General features: G+C 32.6%; 1 protein-coding gene across 1 annotated transcript in view; it reads right to left on the bottom strand.

Moving 5' to 3' along the window:
* Positions 1 to 6,848: 6,848 nt before the first annotated feature.
* LOC133202144 (phenolphthiocerol/phthiocerol polyketide synthase subunit B-like) overlaps positions 6,849 to 22,111 on the bottom strand; it is a 42,623-nt gene continuing 27,360 nt past the window's right edge. Inside the window, exons 3-5 of the mRNA XM_061337919.1 lie at positions 8,835 to 9,038; positions 8,089 to 8,270; positions 6,849 to 7,031 (exon numbers count right to left, since the gene is read on the bottom strand). Of these exons, the coding sequence (XP_061193903.1) occupies positions 6,849 to 7,031; positions 8,089 to 8,270; positions 8,835 to 9,038 (569 nt within the window). The remainder of the gene's footprint in view (positions 7,032 to 8,088; positions 8,271 to 8,834; positions 9,039 to 22,111) is intronic.

The following is a 22,111-nucleotide window of genomic DNA, read 5'->3' as shown; positions in this document are numbered from 1 at the left end:
ATGCGTGGATTGGCATTTATCTTATGTCTGACTTTAAATATAAATGACATGAACAATAAATTTTTTCAACATAAAGAAATCGTATGCATTTTTGATGTTCAAATATGCGACATTGTGCAATTTTCCTTTGATCTGGGCGTGGCACTTCATGTGGACAAACTTATAATCCTGTTATGCATTTATGCTTTGTGCAAGCTTTGTGGCAAGTCTGGTTGAAATTTGCACAGTGGTTCTTGAGAAGATATCGAAAATGTGTAAAAGTGACAGTCGGAGGGATAGAAAGACGACGGACACCAGCATATTAGGAAAGCTCAGTTGAACATTTTGTTCAGATGAGGTTAAAATGAAATGTTTAAAAGCTGTTTCATATTAAAATGAAATTACAATGGAGGGTAAGAAATAATGCCAGTAACTGTCACTCTTATATTTAAGTCACCAATTATTAATTAAAGCTTCGTGTTTTAATTGTAGTTTCTACAAGATAGACAAAGAAATATTTTTTCTTCAGCTTTCCAAAATATTTTATTCAGTGTGATAAGCGTAAAATACCTTATACGAGGGTTGTTCGGAAAGTTCGTTGACTTCTGTCATATCTTTTTTTATTTTCATATGTTATCCAAATTTGGTAGAAATATTTTGATAATAAATTCAAATGATTTGCATTAAAAATTTAAATATCATGATTTATTTCAAACTTATTAGGAGTTAAAAATTGCGAAAATTGGTTCGCGGAGCAGGTCAAAATTTAGAAATTTACAAACAATACCCTAAATAATGTCTGTAGTCATTTTCTCAGTAAAATGGCTCTAAACCAAAAAAATCTAGACGATCAAATGAAGAATTGTTACATCCTTTCATATTCCAGATTATGAATTAATAGTTTGCTTTGTTGAAAAGAAATCAATTTCTGAAGATAGGTAGTCCTCAATGAAAACGGCAAAAAAGTTGACGTCGTAAAACGTCACGAAACAGCACTTTACGATACAATTTCCTGTTGTACTCTGGAAAACGTCAGAATAAAATCTAAAAATGTTGCAAGAAGCATGAAATGTTTCAAAACCGGGTCATGCATGTGTGTATGTAAATGGTCCAGCCAGTATTTGAATGATATAGACTCTGTTTCAGACGAGGACGATCTCTGAGGAAACGGATTATCTGTCAAATTTTTTTTTTACTAAAAATCTAACCAAAAACGTTCACTTAGTAGGGTCTTGGAAAGAGAAAGGCGCTTCATGGTTGCTGATCTTGTGAAAGCATAGTTAAGTGGTAAAAAAGAAAACATCGACAAACAAAAATATGCTACTGAAGCAATCTTTAGCAAATGAAATTTCAGTTGATGAAGACACGTTTTTAATGAGCAGATATTGGACCAGACTGTGTGAAATGTATATATAGGGAGAATGTTTTGAGAACCTCATGACGCTATATTTTTGACGTTATAATGTTGTTTAGTGGTCTCCGGGGTTATCAAACTTGTTGATTTTAAAATGAAGTAAATTGATTTCTATTAAATCGAATGGAATGAAACTTCACACATCAACAAAACAAATATTTTTACACATGATACTGTGCTTATTTTAAATTTCCTGAAAGTAGTATAAGGAAGATTGACATCGTCCACGAATTTTTCGAACAACCCTCGTGAAGTTGTTTAATACAGTGTGAATGGAATGTAAAAATTTTCCTATATATTCCTATGTAAGAATCTGTTCTCCTTGAATTTACACTACACGAAGATGCCATTGTATCGAAGTGATTGATCATGGTCCAGCTGTTCTTGAGAACATTTTTAAAGTTTTTCTATATTCCCACGTAAAACGTTGATCTATTGTGATCTAGCCTACCTCTTGGCGTCGTTATTTTAGTTTCATTTTTCCTGGTTCTTTCTTTAAAAAAGTTTTAAATTCTCTTAACATGAATATGCTATGCAACAACTTTTGTTGAATCTGGCTGTTCTGAAGAAGATCGAAAATGTAAAAAACCAACCAACCAACCAACCAAAAAAAAAAAAAAAAAAAAAAAAAAAAAAAACAAAGACCCCCCTTCCCTTAAAAAAACCCCAAGAAATTACACCCACACACGACTGGGGGACGCTGGACACCCTATGTTCAGAAAAAGCTCAATAGATCCCTTGGCTTAAGTGAAATAAAACTTGATTTCGATGGCGATGGAGTTCTTGTGTTGCCTCCCTACTTTTTACGATCATAAAGAATGAAAGTGTGATACATTTATTAGTATGTTCGTTTTTTAAGTATGTATAACACACCCTCCTCTTATTTTTGTATATATTATTGTGCATTACTATATTGTTAATCAACAATTTACTATGTGTATGCACATTTTGGAAAAAAAAATTCGTTGGAGTCGTATTTACACAAGAACTTCCAAAAGATAAACACCTTTGGCTAATCACGAGCATAAGAGAGAAAATGTTGAACCGACTAACTATAAAATCCTTGATTTTCAAAAAAGTAGGATAATGCTAACTGTCAAATTTCTGTGAATCATTCTTTTAACCATTAAACACACAGATAAAGTAATTTTGTATAGGTAAACATCAACAAAAACAATTTTGAAGAACTTAAACTGAAAAATTATGGTTCATCATAGCCTTGAAGATGCATGTTTTTCAAATGAAATATTTCTATGAATTATTTGTAATAATTTTTAACCACCCTTTTTAAATTAAAATTTTTCTCTCCCATTACATTTCTCATGAACTCAGAGTCTTTCAGACTTGGGACAAAAACAATGCTATGAATCCTCAATTACATATTAAAAATTCGAAGCTGGAAAATATATTTTGTTTTTATATATTATTTACATTTGTGTTTATTCATAAACTTAAAACTTTAAGTGCATTTAAATGTAGATGAATAAGCAACTTCTGAAATTTTAAGAACCCCTTCCTTTCTTCTTTGCAACGCAGTCCATTCAAGTTCATGAAACATTGGTTACATCTGCAGATACATTTAGTCTATTGAAACCTGAAGTATTAATTCGTTCATTCATGCCATGTTCATATATTCAAGATTAAATATGGACTTCTTATATGTTATGTATTCAGTAAATCTCATTTTTAAGGATTTTATGTGTAAATGTCTAGTTTTGTAGTCCATACACATGCATTCAGTTTCATACCTGTATATGAATTCGACTTGCATTGTTTATTATATTTTTAAGTGAATGAACAATAGTGTCTAACTCTTCTGTGATGTAAATGGCATATATATATATACATATATAAATATAGTTTCTTAATTAATTTAAACAGGAGAGGGATGCGGTTTCCTCCACACAACCCCGGTATTGTATGCATGCTTCTAATGCTTCTATAAATAAAACGGAAATTCTGTTTTTGTCCAAATTAACTTCCATATATCAAACCGTGAATTATTCATCTATTTTTAAACTATTCATGTGCCTGAAAAAAATTACAGTGATATTAAATATTATGTTTTTATTTGAGGAAATGCGAACCGAAACTGTCTACATTAAAGGGTCAGACCAGTTGCCGCAGTGAGATCATTTTTTTCAGTTAATTTTATTAAACAATTTTTTTTCCGATACTTACTTTGTAAATATAAAAGCTTTCAGTTCTTTATTTATTAGAACTCACAGTAAACGTGTATTCATGAAGTTTATAAACAGTTGTAAAGAAAGAAATCCGGACCGCTATGAATTGCGTCCGGTCTATCGGGTGTTCTTTCTTCACAACTGTTTATAAACTTCAATTAAACATGTAACACTGTAAATATTTAGCTTTTAGTAGCTTTTTAGTAGTGCTAGTTGTTTTTGCTTCTCCGTTTCCTTTGTTTTTATGACTTTTAAACTTTTTTTCTTTGTCCTGAGGAAGGGACAGGTCGTCCCGAAAAATTGACAATTTTTATTGCTCGTGTCGTTGGTCATTTTTAGTGCTTTATATAAATTTCCTTCCGTGACCTTGTATCTACTTAGTAGCTAAGATCCGACACTTAAGATATACAGTGCTGTTGGTTATATATATATATATATATATATATATATATATATATATATATATATATATATATATATATATAGAACTAATAAGTCATATATATTTTGTATATGAAACACTGAACTTTTCCTGGACTTAATATAATTTTATGGAAGCCTCATAGCTGTGAAATCATTTTTGAGCAATTTGGTTGGTTGAAGATAGCGTACCCTTTTCAGCTGCCTTTGTGGCGTCAATTTACCAAGAAGTACATTCTGTATTTTGTTGAATTTTTATAGATTTTACCTTTATTTCTTCAGTCAATTTCAAAAAAAGCTATATTTGACCACAGTAAGTTGCGGTGGCAAGTTGGAATTGTTAATGCGTTTTCATTTCGCTCGATATCGCGCTATTAATGGTAAACTTTCTTTTCTTGATTGGACGCCATTGTTTACACAAACCAGATTATTGAATGCATGTTATTATTGTTTCATTTATAGCGCAATTTTAAATGTCATATTATACAATGTTACCTGCTTGGGCTGCTAAGGCCAAACAAAAAAATATGTGTGGTTCCGGTTACACTTCCAAAAAAATTAGGATAGGTAGGTAGGGATTTTTTTTTTTTTTAAATTATTTTCTTAATTTTTCTAAATAATACCTATCACTGATTTGCAAATGGCATTTAGATGTGGTGTGATAATATACTAGTCAATATTGGTAGGGGACACCTACATGCTAGCTTGCTTTGGATTTAACACTATCAAACACTAGCACTATGTTTTGCAAGGAGGCCGTCATTGAGGAAACTAAAACTTAAACTGGAGCCATTGATGGAAATCGGGGAAAATTCCGGAAAAAATATGAAAATTGTCAAAAAAAAGTTTAGGGTTGGGGTTATAAAATAGGGAAGGTCGGGTAACCGGAACCACACATATTTTTTTATTTGGCCTAACACAAAATCTGAACTGATTTGATTCTTTTATGCCAGAATTTTGTCTTGCTTGGTTGTGCCTTATCTGTTAACTTTCCTGGTTGGACGACCTGGACATGATATAGCCTTGGTGGGGTAATTGCGATGATTTTGCAAATCCTCTCAACTAATGGTATCTTTACCCTACCTGCTGCCACTAGTTGGTTTTTGTGTAAGTACATGTACACTTATCCTATAGGTTTTGATAAATGCTTTATGTACACTTATCCTATAGGTTTTGATACATACTTTATAGATACCCATTATATGATACAGTCTTACGCAGTATTGTTCTAATCGTTGTATTTTGTGTGTGATACGTTAACTGATTCCAATATCCCTTTTCGATACACTGTATTCTGTAACTTAACTTAAAATTTTACATTTTGACATCCATTCTAATATAAATGAACTGCAAATTACAAGTTTCATTGTGAAATCTTTTTTTGTATAATAGAATTGTAATTGACATCTTTACATTATGAAATCCATTTTAATATACCGGAACTGTAATTTACAAAGTATGAGTTAACGACATGATTTGATCAGAATATTATCATATTTTGATCAATAAAATTTTTTCAACACACATATGAGTTTGTCTAATTTTGATGTATAGGTATGGAATGAGGAGGCATAAATATATTTATAGAGTACATGTACGAGGGGTTATCAAAAAGTTCGTGGACTGATGCGATAAAATTAATACTACGTAGTCTGTGCTTACAAAATTTATAAGGAACATAAATCAACAAAAGTTTAAGAAAAGTTAAAAATTTTAGCTTGATACGTTAATAACTTGCCAAATTATTCTAAAATAAAAAAGACATGTTACGATCAGCCGGCGCTGTCGCCGTTTAGTTTCATGACGTCCGACAACGTCATTGTTTCTCAATGTCCTCTCTCTCTACCTCGTACACTTATCTTGATGAGATTACCTGGAGTTAAGTATAAGGACTTAAGTCCGTCTTGTTTATGTGACTTTACAATGTCATGAACAGCTGCTTTCAATGCATGTAATATTGTAAATGGATCTATACATAAAGATCATCACTTGATTATGTCAGTATACTTAGCTTGTTGGAGTCATTTTCTACCACACATGATCAACGTCACTTTTCGACGCGACGGACTTTTGACATCTTGAATACAAATCGACATTTACTGTGCATCTTTCATCTCTCTGAATCATTTTGAGTAGTTAAAACAAGTACTCTGGATGCATTTTATTTTTCTGTAGCCCGTTTAAACATTCCCTAGGTCTATACCAGTTTTTCCAGGTGCGAAACTTAATAGAATGTTGGAAAAAGAAACCCCTCCCCCTTTTTGACATCATTTTCAACAAACCCTTAATTGTTTAGAACTCCAAATAAAATTTACTATAAAATTTCATAGAACTTACAGAATGGGGTAAAAATTGCAAATTTTACGGAACAATTGTGTCGTACCACATGCCTGAATTAACGGGATTTTTTGATGACAAATGCTCATATCAAAAGAGTTTATCTCAATTACACTCAGGTAGAAAAAGCATCATATTAGAGGTTGCGCCACCTGGACATAACATTGTTTACAAAAACATTTACAATTTATTAAAAAATAAAACTTATGATTTATGGTTTATCCTATAGATAGAAAAGATGATGCTAACTAAATGTATTAAAATTCATTGTACCTAAAGCGATTTTAATTTTATGGCGCTAGTCCACGAACTTTTTGATAACCCCACGTATATATGATGATACATGACGATTATATGACGATACGTTGTAACTGTTTTCTTAAACTAGTAAGATATATTTCTAATGTTTTTAGCAGGATTATCTCTTTGTTATTCTTGATATGTTTCATCTTTTGAATTCTGTTCGATACTTTTAATTATTTTGTAAATAAGTTTGCTTTTAATTTTTGTTTATATTACTTACCATGTGCTTCTATGTATTGTACAGAACCTGGTGGAACATTGCTTTTTCTGTAAGTTGTTTCCACAAGTTTTCCTTGTTGTTCACCGGAAGGAGAAGTTATTGGGGAACTCAAATGACCATCCTGATTTAGGCATGTAAAAATCGTACCCCATATTTTATTTTTGTCCCGTATAGCCTAAAATAGAACTAATTTATGCATATGGAATGCACATATGTTGACTATTTTTTTTTTATCGCAAAGTTCGCTTAAAAGTATGAACTAAGACAGAAATAGCAAAGCTTTGTGCAATGACGCAATTGGATGTGACAATTGAACAATTTGAATCCTGTCCCATTTTACCGGCCCTTATGACAATAAACAATTGTCCAGGAAATCAGAATCGTTGCATTTTTAATTCAGATTTTACAGCGAATAATTATAAAATTATATTAAATATAAATCTTAGAATTTTGAATTTCATTGAGTACTGACGAAGAAGATAAGAAAACACAGCCGCGTTTTTCAATCGCAGATGTACATGTATGCCCCGGCACATGTTTGCTATACAATGGCCATTTAACAGTTTACCAGCTTTCATAATCATTTCACATGCATTTACTATGCATCGTCCGGCTTGTAAGCTCAGTAAAAACAATTTTAAATCCGTTTCTGTCTTCCTTCCACATGTTCCACATTGCATTTGAGAATATGGGCAGACCTATATAAAGGACAAATTGACTTCTTTTTTCATTTTGCAAATGTTAATACACATGTAGCGTCTTCACTCAACGCATTGCTATTACCGTCGTAGTGTATACTTTCAAGCGAGTTTTGCAATAAACTGCAAAGATTGTTGCAAAGTCTTACAGATTTTTTTTTTTAAAAATTGAAAACTTTTGTTTACAAAATTTACAATTTGTCTTTCATTTCATTGACTTTCAAATTATTTCCGCGGAGGAACATGTGGGGCTTTTTTAATTAGAAAATATTCTAAAAATCTCTGAGCTATGGAATTTTACTATAATATGATACGTAATTTGTGATGTGAAATTTGATGTAAAAATTTAATACTCTGCACTCAAAATATCTTTAATTTATTCACATAAGTAAAGTTATAATTTGATCTGTGTATGACGCTTTCTAACCATATTCAGAGAAATAGTTGACATATGTTCGTTCTCTTTTATATTAGTAGATAAGAATGGAAAAGTTTTAAAAATTGACTTGATTTTTTTTTTCTAAAAAAATTTACATCTGCAAGTCTTTTTAATATAACGATCCCACATCCCTCTCCCCGAGCATATCCATCAGCATCCTTTGAAAAAGTATGACATTTTCCTGTTGGTGATACCATCTTTGCAGTTGATAAGCTTATAAAACTTTGTGGATCAAGAATAAAGCTGACACCGCCAGCAATGGCCATTGATAGTTCACCTGTAAAAAATTAAAATAAAAGAATGAAATTTAGGAGCTTCTTTTTTTCAAAACCTCTTTTATATATTTTTGTTTTGATTGTGAAATAAAATTATTTTTTGTAAAAGTACACTTGATTCAAAGTTACAATTCGCCGCACATGTTTACTTTGCTAGTAAGTAACAGAAATTTAATCATATATCGTTAAACGTATTTAATGTATTATATGGTATTTTTTTCAATATATTTTTAGACACAAAACGTTGTTGCATTTTATACGGTCAAGCGTTTTAAAGATATACAGTCATGTAAGCAAAAGTTCTAAGGTTAGTGTGAAGTGAAAGAAAAACTTTTTTTTTCACGCTTCCCGATGTTTAAAAAAAAATAGTCACATCAATTAATTTAAGGAGGTGTTGTCTTCTGTTAATAAAATTTTCTCCAATATATGTAAATGTGTGTCTGTGTTTTTGTGTTTGTGTGTGTATGTGGTAAAGCAATCGTCCAAGCAAGCAATCAACTTGTCATACCGTCCAAGCAAGCAAGCAATTGGTCATACCGTCCAAGCAAGCAATCAATTGGTCATACCGTTCCGTAAAGCCTGTGATGCTGTATGTATGGCGACCATAGAGGAAGAACAAGCAGTTTCTATTGTTATTGCTGGACCAAGCAGATTGTAGAAATATGATACTCTTGCCGAGAGAATACTAGTATCCGCTGCCGTGACTGTAGTATTTGTGGTACTTTGTTTTGCTGAACGCAATAAGCAATCCCAGTCATGATTCATGGCACCTAGAACAGAACAAGATGAATTGTGTAATTTTTGTCAATTTTGAAGTACATGTAGAATATTTCATAATATTTTTTTACAGGGATAAAATCAAGGGTCTAAGGACAACATCACTTAATATGGTCATTTTTTGGACAAAGACACGAATCTGTTAACAGTTGGAAAAAGACCTTATCTTAAATGTTATGACTTTAAGGTCAGACGACAGTAATTATTATTTTCCTAAAGAACTTGTCATTATGGTATTGCTACTTTAAAATGTTTACTCACAAGAAAATGAGGTACGTACCTTACATGTACCAGGCATTTGTGCAAGAAACCAGAGGATGGTATTTCCTATATAATCCTATTGGAAATCACAAGCATTGCAAATACCACACTTTGTGGGGGTATTTCTTATAAAGACATTTTGAAATTTATTTTTTAAATTTTTAAATATATTACTAAGAGATGCAAAACAAATATTCGAAGAACGTGTCTTCTGACCTTAATAAACAGCAGTATTTTTGCTTGATTTGTAGATAGAAAATTAATTAAGGAATGTTTTAAGTTTATTGTGAGTTATTGGTGTGTAAATCACACAGACTTGTCACGTAGGCACATTTCATGAAACGCTCTAGCGCTTCATGAAAAATATGCCTACGTTCTAGTCTGTGTGATTTACACATCAATAGTTCACAATTAACTTAACAACATTCTTTATATTTTACAATGTTTAATTGTACCAAAAATATACTCAGTGTTTGAAATTCTCGGTGCCCATATCGTCATATTTTTATTAACGTCTCATTGTGATGTCCCTTTTTATTAACGTCTCTGTAGCCTCATTGTAATGTCCCTTCAGCGCGAATTTATCCGTGTATATTTCTACGCGTGAGTATACACAAATATGGCGTTCAAATCAATTTCACAGTTGGCTTAGTAGAAAAACACAGCCAATGTAAATCGGTATATTTTCTCTCTGTTTTTGACAAAGTCAATATATTACTAGCCTTTGGTCTTACCCTAAAACTAGTTGCATGAAAGTTCTTTTTGAAAACGATTCTTTATTCTGACTCAAAGTTAATAACTTTATCACACAAAGAAAAGATATAATCTTACAAATAAATTTCTATTGACACGTTATTTCATCGTTATTTTGTCACTTGCCAAGGGGTGTAATTTGAACAAACTGGAATATTTACCACTAGAATATCCATTTGAACTGTTCTTTTGAAACCTTAAAAATTATCTTTTTTATCTTGTATAAAACCAATTCCAGGACATGATTATCTATCATCAGTTATTCAGTTGATATAACACACTTTAAAGCATTTTATAGGAGTGAGAATATACCGAGAGATATTTTCAAACACTTTATAGCCACAGATCGCAGCTCTGTTAAGGCTGCATAAATGGGGCGGGGCCTAAATTAATAGGGAAATACTTACTGTGCCATCACACAAATATAGCAATTCCTCACAATAACAGAAAATGAAATAATCTGCGATTTTAAACTGCATATGAGCAATACATTAAAACTTACCACTGCATTCATTTTTATCTCTAGTTAAATTCCACACAGCAAGATATAAACAAGTCACTGATCGAAATGCACTTGTCGACATGACGTCATCATGGTAAAATTTGACGCATTTTATGTGCAGTGAGAGGCGGATCAAGTGATTTTTTCACAGTGAAAACTGCATTTTATTATTTAACAGAATATTTTACAGACATTTGTTGGACAGTTAATACCAATGCGTAACATTTATTCAATGTCATTATCCGTTTTTATCGAGCGAGTGTATGGAATTCAACATTCAACAATGTACATACACAGTGCGCGCAGTGTTCAGTGTAAAGGATGGCATGATAACATGTAGCATCGAGGTGCCTCGTTAAATTGCCTATTTGTAAGGGCATACACTTAAAAGATCTTGGTAATTTTCTTTGAAAATATAGACGTTAGAAATTTTCCTAAACTTGAAATTAATGAAATTGAGAACGTTACTTATCAAAAACTTAAAATACTTGATAAGGGTCATACATTTTTCTGCTGGCTTGCCATTGAAATTTAAACTTAAATTTATAAATTGCGAATTCTGTTTATAGCAGAAGCGCCTCCCCCAAAAAACTACAACTTATGCAAAACCATTTGTGAATTAAAATTTAAATTTGAATGAGTGTGTAGTGGATTGTCAGAGTTATCTATCTTAGTTTCGTATTTTGTTAGCTCTACTGGTCAGAGACCAGAAGAGCTTATGCGATAGTAAGGTGTCCGTCGTCCGTCCGTCTGTCCGTCTGTCTGTAAACAATTTTTCAAAACGCTAATCCTCCTACAGTGTTGTCTGATTTCAATATAACTTGGCACACAAGTAGACTACACTAAGATACATAATTTAGTGCATCGGTTTTTGATTTCAATGGACAGTGTTACCGTGGTTCCTAAAAATAGATATTTCTGTGAAATTCCTTTAAAACGCTACTCCTCCTACAGTTTTAGTTTGATTTCAATATAACTTGGCACACAAGTAGACTACACTAAGATACATAATTTAGTGCATCGGTTTTTGATTTCGATGAACGGTGATACCATAGTTACTAAAAATAGAAATTTCTGTGAAATTCCTTTAAAACGCTATTCCTCCTACAGTTGTGGTCTGATTTCAATATAACTTGCCACACAAGTAGACTGTATAATGATACATAATTTATTGCATCGGTTTTTGATTTCAATGACCGGTGTTGCCATGGTTACTAAAAATAGAAATTTCTGTGAAATTCCTTTAAAAGTTACTCCTGCTACAGTTTTAGTCCTTTTAATATATTCTGGCAGACAAGAAGACTATACTAAGATACATAATTTAGTGCATTGGTTTTTGATTTCGATGAACGGTGTTGCAATGGTTACTAAAGATAGAAATTTCTGTGAAATTCCTATAAAACGTTACTCCTCTTACAGTTTTGGTCTGATTTCAACCGATTTTGGCACACAATTAGAATACATAATACGAATTTCAGTTTTTGATTTCAATGAATGGTGTTGTCATGGTTACTAAAAAAAGAAATTTATGTGAAATACTTTCAAAACGCTACTCCTCCTACAGTTTTCGTTTGATTTCAATATAACTTGGCACAGAAGTAGACTACAATAAGATACATACCGTAATTCTATTTATTGTTGCATTGTTTTTCAAGGTTCGCATGTTGATAAATATATTATCTGTGTAAAATATGGTATTCATTGCTTTTTCCGAATTTCCTCTGCAATTGTTTTAGTATATTTTGTGCTTTGTAACTTTGAAAGCCGTGATCTTATTTTGTTATTGAGTGTATTCGTGTTAATGTATGAATGTATGTAAGTGCTTATTAGTGTTTCTTGTTTATTGTAGTTCTTCACGGCGATTTAATTAAGGAATAAAGACCGTAAACTAGCTGTCAAGTTTTTGTGGTCGATTACGGGGCAGCATAGAGGGTATGCACTTGTTATATTGAAATTTGTTTATGACCTCCATGCAGTACATATATACATTTATCACTTGACTGTCCAATCAGATGATCAAGCTGAACTCACTTCAAAGTGGGATAACAATATGTTATTTCAATTAATACTAAATCCATATGATAATAGCTTTTCAAAAATAAATCCAGTTTAAAAAGGTATCAATTTGTGCACTTTTGTATTCCGTTGATTTTTTCAGAGTATGCCTTAACACTGTATTTTAAGTATATAATCCAAAGAATCCCGCCGTAACAAGAAACCCAAGTCAGGAGCTGTGAATTTCACAATTTTTGAAGAAACTTTCTTCCTCATTCTAACCATGTACTTAATATGTTTGATTAATTCCCAGGAACAAAAACGATGAGTTCTAAAGAAAAAGTGCCTTTTCAATTTATGAATAATAGAACACTGCCTTTACACCAGAACCTCTAAACCATTAGCAATGGATTTTACAATTTCGGAAGAGACACCCATGTACTTAGTTTGTTTGCTTAAAAACCAGGAGCAGAGAAGAACACTTTAAAAGAAATCATTTGAAATAACACTCTTGCTCATCATAAACATGCACTTAGTATGTTTGCTTAATAACAAGAAGACTTTTAAAAAGTGCATTTTCGCTATACATATGATGAATAGAATCCGCCCTAACACCAGAACCTATGACCCTTGAACCATGACCACCACGAATTTGGTAGTATAATAGTATAATCATGCTAACAGTTTGACTGCTTGCTGTCCGGAAATAAAAAAAGAAGATTTTTAAAGACTTGCACTAATTCTGATGGTGTTGAACCTAATTTTAGGTCCGGTAGTTGGTGTTGGTGGTTAGGAGGTCATGGAATTCACAATTTTTGATCCCATAAACCAGTTTATATATGCTATATTTCAAAATTGATTAAGATTGGTTTAGCGTTTTCAGATAAGAAGCTGAAAATGTTCAAATGTGAAGGCAAGACGACGGATGAGAACAAATAGCTATAGGTCACTTCAGCACTCAGAATACAATTAAATGCCGTTAGGGAAAGATCTATATTATCATGAGTATTAACATGTCAGTCAGAACAGATTTTTAATCTTGAATAACTTTTGAAAATTGCTTTTTATTGATTTATAGCAAAGAGAAATAATTTTTCTAGGACAGCTCAAAGCCATAAGTAAAGGCACATTTAATCCTTGTATATTGGTAGTTCTAAACTACGGCAGGGGATGTTTACTCCTCAATGGCACCTGATCCTACCTTTGATGCTTTTAGAGGTCCGTGTTTGCTCTGCTTCTGTATTGTATTTTTTCTATGGACTTTTGAGCTTGATGCTTATTATTGTTATTTTTATTATCATTACTATAAAGGTCTTAATTCTTCAACAGAAGACCTTGATTCTATTCTTTTGTTTCTTTTCCACAATAATTAAGATCTTCCGACTTCCTTCGGAAGAACTTACAGTTTTCGTTCTGTCTATTATTTTAATTCTCCTTAGTACGTCGCATTACACCGATTTACAAGATGATGCATCGCGTGAAAATCTCCAGATCTCACAAGACGTCACAAGAGCATTGTGTCTTTTTACTGCTTCAGTTGACGTGTATCTGTGATATTACGAAATCTGTATTAGAGGTTAGGTGCAATTGTTCACAGATTGCGAAAAAACTTGTGCATTGAAGATAACAGTTCTATATGATTTAGAAATTGATATTGTCTCTTGGTTATTAATAAAGCGTAGAAATTTCTAATAAAAAAAATCAATGACATTTCGTTTAGTAGAAGGAAATCAGTTATATATCAGAGTTAAAAGCGACCCAACATAGAAAAGTATGATAAATTTATGATATTGACATATTTGATCTGCTTTTCATAATACTTGAAATATTTGAAATCAAATAAATAAATAGATAAATAAGTATTAAATATTCCACTGAAATTGGTTAATTGGCAATTTCATATGGGCCTGTGAAGTGGACTTGGAGTAAGGGGGAAGGGGGGTAATAAATACATGTATGTTAATTCAAGTCGAATTCAAGCCCTTGAAGTACATAAAATATTGTTCTCCTCAAAATTTTTATCACAATTATGTGTTTATCAATAATTAATTATGTTTCCCAAACAAAGTTTGGGGACATACTGTTTTTACTCTGTTTCTTACTATTATTCATTTTTATTCTTATTTCTTCTCCGGTACTATTTTGTCCGCGAGTGTTCTCGAAAACTGCTCATCCAGTTGAGTTAAAACCTTTTTAGGATTAATAGGTATGTAGTGTAGATGTGTAGAACGAAAATCATTTTGAGCGCACATGCATGCACCCTGCGGGCGCATGCAATGAGTGAAGTGACTGACATACCTAGTATAGCCATAACTTTTATAGTTTTTGATGAAATGCTTTGAAACTCATTATATAAGGATATATTAGTAGTGTAGATAAGATGACACTGTCGAATTATCATGAACTCACGCGCATGCACGTGCGCTTTGCTCTGATTGGCTGAAACAAAAATCTCAATATCTTTCTTGTTTTTTGACAAAATACTTTGAATTTTAAATCTTAGTCATACATTAGGATGTCCTACAATATGATATATAACAATTTTCATGAAATCACACGCATGCAGGTGTACTGCAATCTGATAGGCTTACACTTTAAATGGCTATAACTCTCTTGGTTTTCAACAAAACAGGATGAATTTTAGAACAGAGATAGATATAATGGATTCCTACAGGAAGGTATGGTCATCATGCACATGCGTGCACGTGCACGTGCGAGCAATGCATAAAATTACAAATATACTTGATTTAGCTTATTTTTAATACTTTTTGATTAAATGCTTTGATATTTAAAACATATTAATAGTGTAGACAAGACGATTTGGTCATCATGCAAATAAGCAGGTGAGTTAAGGCTAGGTACAGGCATTTCTATGCAAATAAACTAATTAAAATGCCTAAGGACTATATCTATTAGGCCATCCTTAAAAAATTGTTTTTTTGCGGTAACGTGACCGACTCATGAAAATCCACCGACTCAAATTATTTCAAACCTATGTATGTATGTATTTTTTTTACAAGCGTATCTGCTTTCCGTTTTTATCCGACCATTTCTTGCTTCATGTCTGAATTATAGATATGCTTGATTTCGTCAATCTGCAACTATTAAAAGCATTTTGTTGATCATGACAAACCCGTGTTCAAAAATGGCTACGACATGTCCGCGGGAAACACTTCTTTGATTATTGTTATTGACACACGCGTTTGCTATGAAGCTAAAGGGAATTTGGGTCAAAAAAGTTGCCTTAGGCTAAAAACCTTGCCAGGTTTTCTAGAGATTAAGATTTTAGTCGTCGTACATTTTTTATCACTATCTTAAACACGTTAAAATCATTATTGAGCGGAAAAGTGTTATATTTTCCATCCGATGTAGTTTTTTCACTGTGACAATCCACAAAATTTTAGTAGAAATCAACATGGGGTCGTATTTTCCAGCTATAAACGTAAATAATGCAATATATTCGGTAAATGACTATAGATGTTTTGTACCTGATACGTAATTTTCTTGTCATTTATCTGTTCAACTTCAATACATACGTATTACGTAAATGCCATACTGAACAGTTCAAGTAAATAAATTTATCAGGAAGAAAATGACGTTCAAAGGTAAAACAAAAAATCTTACTTTTTACCAGCGTTTTTTAATTGTCAGAAACACAATGATGTGTTGTCATAATAAAATATCACTTCCTTTAATTTGTGTTAATTTGACCCCCCAAAAAGGGGGGATGCACTCTACTAAATGAATTTTTAAAATCAATTAGAAATGTTCAAATCAATTAGAAATGTTCAAACACTTTTATTTTAAAAAAAAGTCTTTGATATGCAGCACATTTATTTTTAAATAGGAATTTTATTACATATTTTGTATCAATTTACATCAAAATGGTTTTCAAAAGTAATATGTCAAATACTGAATCGGGAGAAAAATTGTGAGAGAGAGAGTAGAATCCATGAAACATTAAATGCAGCCAGATGAATTGAGGAATGTAAATACACCTATGGTTGCAATAATTATATTATAATTATATATTATAAAACTTTAAAAACTGGTGATTTGATCTTTAGATCTAAATTTAAAAAAAATGAGACATGAGGTTAAGGTGGGCTCCTGATGATTGCAGAGACAGGTCATATTAAGCACTTAAACCATCAAGATGACATGCGCTTTAAAGCGAACAAAATTTTCGTGGTAACTTGCATTGTGCCAGCAATTGTCCAAATGATTCAGTTAGAGTATATTATTCTTAAAAGTTTAAGAAATCTGGGTCCAACAGATACTGGTGTTAAAATAACCTAAAATCAAATCATTCCCGACATTTGTCTACCAAAAAAAAAAAAAACCCTACCTACCTACTCACATCTAAAATGATGAGTCGCGTTACCGCAAAAAACAGTTTTTTAAGGAATAGCCTTATACAGAGAAAGTTAAAACTTATTGTCTAATACATACTTGATACACAGGACATGAGATAGCCAGTACACATTATGACGTCATAATATAACGTCATTGTTCTTTACTACTCAAGATTAAAGGAAATCAACAAAAATGGTTCGGCGCAAGGGCATGCTCTATTTTATTTAACTGAAACAAGGTATATTTAGAAGCAAAATATTCCAAAGTTTGTTGGTATTGCTGCACAAATATCAAAAGCTGAGTTGAATAATTTCTATATGTAAAATCTTAAGTTGAATAAGGGTTAAAATGTACAGTCCGGTATAAGTTTCCTCAAATTCCGATCAAATGAACAAATACCTAGGATTTGTGCAGCAGTTTTATTAATCTATAGAATATTCTTCTTAGCATTACACAATTTTTATGTAAAAATAAATAGGGTAATCCCCTGCGCCAAAGCTGTTTTGTTGATGTGTTTTATTACCTCCAGTAGGTAAGATTAGTGACGTCATAATATAACGTCATATTGTGTATTGGCTATGACATATCAGGGGTACTAAGCATGCATAAGAAAATTAATCAAAACTTCTTCTGAATAATAAATATACCTCTTATGCGTTTTTATAATCTCATTTGCATAGAAACGCCTATACCTAGCCTTAACTCACATGCGCAGAATCACGTGTGCGCGCGTGCAAATGCTTAAATGACCAATATGCTTGATTTAGCCGTACTTTTTTTTACTTTTTGATTAAATGCTTTAATACTCGGTATATTCAAATACATTTATAGTGTAAGCAAGATGATATAGTCATCATGCGTATGCTTGCACGTTTGCGCGCGTGGAATGCTAAAATGACAAATATACTTGATATAGCGGTAACTTTGATATCTCTTTAATGAAAGACATTAATACACAGAATATTAAGATGTATCAATAGCGTACAAAGGATGATATGGTCATTCTGCACATGTTCACATGCGCGCGCGTGCAATGTTAAAATTTGCAATATACTTGGTAAACTTCGGGGAAAATGTTCTTCAAGTCAAAAATACATGGAGTTTGCCTTATTTAATGAAACTTACTAGGAATAAGGCACCAAAAGGGAGTTGGGGAGCGTTTGGGGAACATCTGTAACGGTTCCCGTTACAATTAGCCCTAGTTACTTTTGCCTTAGTTCAGAAAGGTCAAATTAAATTTAAACTAAATATATCTCTTTTATTTGACCATAAAGGTATTTTGTTATATCGAAATAGTAAGAGTTTTTTTTCTTCAAAAAAATTCTTTCAAAAAATATTAGATATATAAGTTTAACAAAAAGATTTTTTTCAACATTTTCTGTTGTGCATAACAAAATTGTAAAATTTCCTGCAAGGAAAATGGAAAGAAACTTACATTTTGGCTTATGATATTTTTTCCTGCCAAGCAGGTATATGAATTCCAGTGTATGTGCTTTCATTTTAAAGACATTAGTCTAATTATAAAAATATTTAGATTGATTTTTAAAAGTAATTACGCTCTTTCTAAATGCATTTTTCGCAAATTGAAAGTCAAAACTTTTATTTTTATACTGATTTTGTATGTGCTTTTGCATGAAAATTAGCAAATTATGGTATTCTTTTTATTACTCGAAATTTATAAGTAAGTGATGTTTCAAACATTTCACACAAAGACTTTTCGGACATAATCCTCTCTACTCCACCCCACCCCTCCCCCTAAAGAAAAAATTTCAATCGAACTTTCTGTCCGAATTTTAATTTTTCACATTGTGATTTTGTCTTGTTTTTGTGTCTTGTTATGCCCAATTTACATTACATTTCATTTTATTTTTAAAATAGAGAATGGATAATGTATACTACATATAAAAAGCACAGCACTTCAGTTCTTTTAGTTTGTCAATTACTTTTTTTAATTAGCTAGTTTTAGCATGTAATTGTGTATAGAATCATGGTTCATTCTTTTGAAATATCTCGTCATTTACCATATCTTAATATTTTTTACCAAATGTTTGCAATCCCCCACCCGAAGAAAAAAGCCTCAAAAATAGCTATAAGCTTTCAACGATGAACAGGAAATTATATTAAAATGTTTTTACCCTGCCCCTTCAAAGATTTGTTTTGTTTTCAGAATTTATGAGATCTATCATTGTTCGTCATCTTCACATTTGTCATTAACTAAAGAATTTTGTGACGTCACCTCCAGTCTCAATTAACGGACTATTGCTATTTCTTTTCGTCCGCCGTCGTGCGTCGTCCGTCGTGCGCCGTGTGTTAACATTTGTTCATTTTTCATCTTCTGCTCTGGGACCACTGAACCAATTTCACCAATTTTGTATATAGCATCTATGGGTGAAGGGAAACATAAATTGTGAAATTCATGGCCCGTGCCCCGTGGGGCCTGAGGGGTGGGACTTAAACCATAAAAATTAATGCAATCTTTATAAATCTTCATCTTTACTTCTGGACATCAGGCATGCAAACTGCTGGCATGATTGTAATAAGCATTGAGTCCTCTACCAAAATTGTGAAATTCATGGCCCCTGGGTCAGTGGTTCTGGGCTAGGGCGGGGCTCTGTTGAAAATATAGTTTGTTTGTTTGTATGTTGTTTAACGTCCCTCTCGAGAATTTTTCACTCATATGGAGACGCCAGCTCTTGCCGATGGAGAGCTGCAAATTTTGTCCTATACTCGGCACTAACGGCCATTGAGCAGTGAGGGATCTTTTTCGTGCCAGCACCTACTGCGACACGGGACCTCGGTTTATACGGTCTCATCCGAAGGACCAGTCTCCACGTCCCACAGTGGGATTCGAACCCGCGACGTAAGGATCAACTCCTTACTTCACGACTCTAGAGCAGACGCTCTAACCACTGGGCCACGCTGGCGACTGAAAAATATAGTGAAATTGCATTAATTATTTTAAAAATCTTCTCCTCTGCTCCTGGGTATTAAGGAAACAAATTAAATTCATACTTTTGATGAAGAAGAGTGCCTCTTTAAAAATTGTGAATTTCATAGTCCCTGGGTCGGCGATTTTGGAGAGTAGGGCGGATTCTAATGATTATAGAGTGAAAATGCATTAATTTCTTAAAAATTTTCCCCTCTGCTCCTGGGTATAAAGAAAAAACTAAATGTATAGTTATGATGGGGACAGATGCCTCTCTCAAAATTGTGAATTTCATGGCCCCTGGGTCAGGGGTTCTGGTGTAAGGGCGGGGCTATAATGGTTATTTAGTGAAAATGCATGAATTCTTTGAAAATCGTCTTCTCTGCTCTTGGGTGTTAAGGAAACAAACTAAATGCATAATTATGATGAGGAAAGGTGCCTCTTCCAGAATTGTGAATGATGTGGCCCGTAGGTCAGGGGATCCCTAGAGGAGGGGGGGTATTTAATACATACTGAAAATAAATTAATGTTCTTTTGTTCTGGGGTATTAAGCAAACAAACTAAATGCATAGTTATGATGAGCAAGGTTGCCTCTTCCAAATTCGGTAGTTTCATGGCCCCTGAGTCAAGGGTTCTGGTATTTGGACAAGGCTCTATTTAGTAGCGGCAGAAATACATTTAATACTTTGAAAATCTTCTCCTCTGCCCCTGAGTATTAAACAAACAGACTAAATGCAATATTATAAATGTAAATGTTTGCGAAAACGTGCCTTTTCTCTGCTCCTGGGTATCTAGGAGGCAGTTACATATTGTAATAAGTGAAGCAATTGAGAGTTACTTTCCTTTGCTAACTTGTGCTTAATCAAGAAGTTCTTCTGTTTAATTTAATTAACAGGTTTTTTAATTGAATTAGAATACAAAAAAGAATTTTATATATATAGAAACAAAATAAAGCTGACTATTTGGTTTAAACGAGCAAGCAATATAAAAGATTGTCATAAAGATTATTTATGTAGCAAAGGGCTAGTTGTACTTAGTATGTGTACGCCGGGGTGTTCTGTTCGATGATAGAAAGAGTTATGGTCAGGTAAATTCATGGAGATTGGGGTTTAGATTGCTAGAGTCTGCTTGAAGTTGCGAGTGCTGGTAGCAAGTATTACCAAGTTTATTGTATAGCCAAGAGGCAAGTGTTGATACCATGTGTTACCAAGCAGCTAAGTTGTTTGTGTAGTCAAGAGGCATCACCTTGAGTAAATATACAGGCATTAGAGACTTCTCTCTGTGTACTTAATTGTAGCACTAGGCAAGTGACAAAAACAATATCTGTATATATTGAATACCTTACACACTAGGCAGGTGTCCATTGTATTTGTATATTTTGCATTCATTATCATCCATGTAAGACTTAGGAATACCAAGTACGATCCCAAGGAAATCACTCGGGTCTCATTTGTTAACATAAGTAAAGGTAATTTTACCAGATTTTTTTTAAAATTCTAGGGCAAAATACTTCAATTATCAGTTAATTTTGTTAACTTTAATTAATGGGTCCTTTACAGTGTTGTATTATACTCAGGTGACGGTTAAGGCCCTTGGGCCTCTTGTTTTTATTTGAGAAGGAATTTTTGCCCAGGTACATTCTCAGAAACAGTTGAAGATATAGACATGAAACTTTCAGGGATAAATATTTTGGATGAAAATGTGCATTAAGGATTTGTTTTTAATTTTCAAATTCATATTGAAATTCTCTGCATTTAATTTTCGAAAAAAATGTTTTAAGTCATATCTTTTCCACTGCAATTATGAATGATCAAAACCGCAAATGTTTTAAATATGAGTTGCTTAGAGATATTTCTTACATTATCAATTTAAAATTTTCATTTTCATTCAGTCATGACTGGAAATGTACTTAGAAGAACCAAAAAGTAATAAGGAAATTCATACATCTCAGTCAAAATCCATTTTAATATATATTTAAAAAAAGGTTGACATTTTTTATCATCTAGAGTTGTTTCTTCAAAAAAGGGACAGAAGTCCTACTTATTACATAATTTATGTACTTGCAACTAAATTCTCTCTAATATTCATTAAGGTATTGTATCCTATAGAAAACATCCGTAATATTTATTGATTTCTTTAAACTTGTTGTTGTTACGTGTTTTGTTAATTCTGACCTTTGACCGGCTGTTCCTGGTCTGTGGAACACTGTCTCGGAGAAATGCATGAGTGCGTAAAGCAAACCCAGAAGCGAATGCCGGGTTCGCTCTAGGGGA

This window comes from Saccostrea echinata, unplaced genomic scaffold (genome assembly GCF_033153115.1).
Source record: "Saccostrea echinata isolate AGI-Se365-2 ecotype Australia unplaced genomic scaffold, CSIRO_AGI_Sech_v1 ptg000046l, whole genome shotgun sequence".
Classification (NCBI taxonomy): Eukaryota; Metazoa; Mollusca; class Bivalvia; order Ostreida; family Ostreidae; genus Saccostrea; species Saccostrea echinata.
Note: the sequence above shows the minus strand (reverse complement) of the source record. Positions and strands in the feature narration are given on the sequence as shown.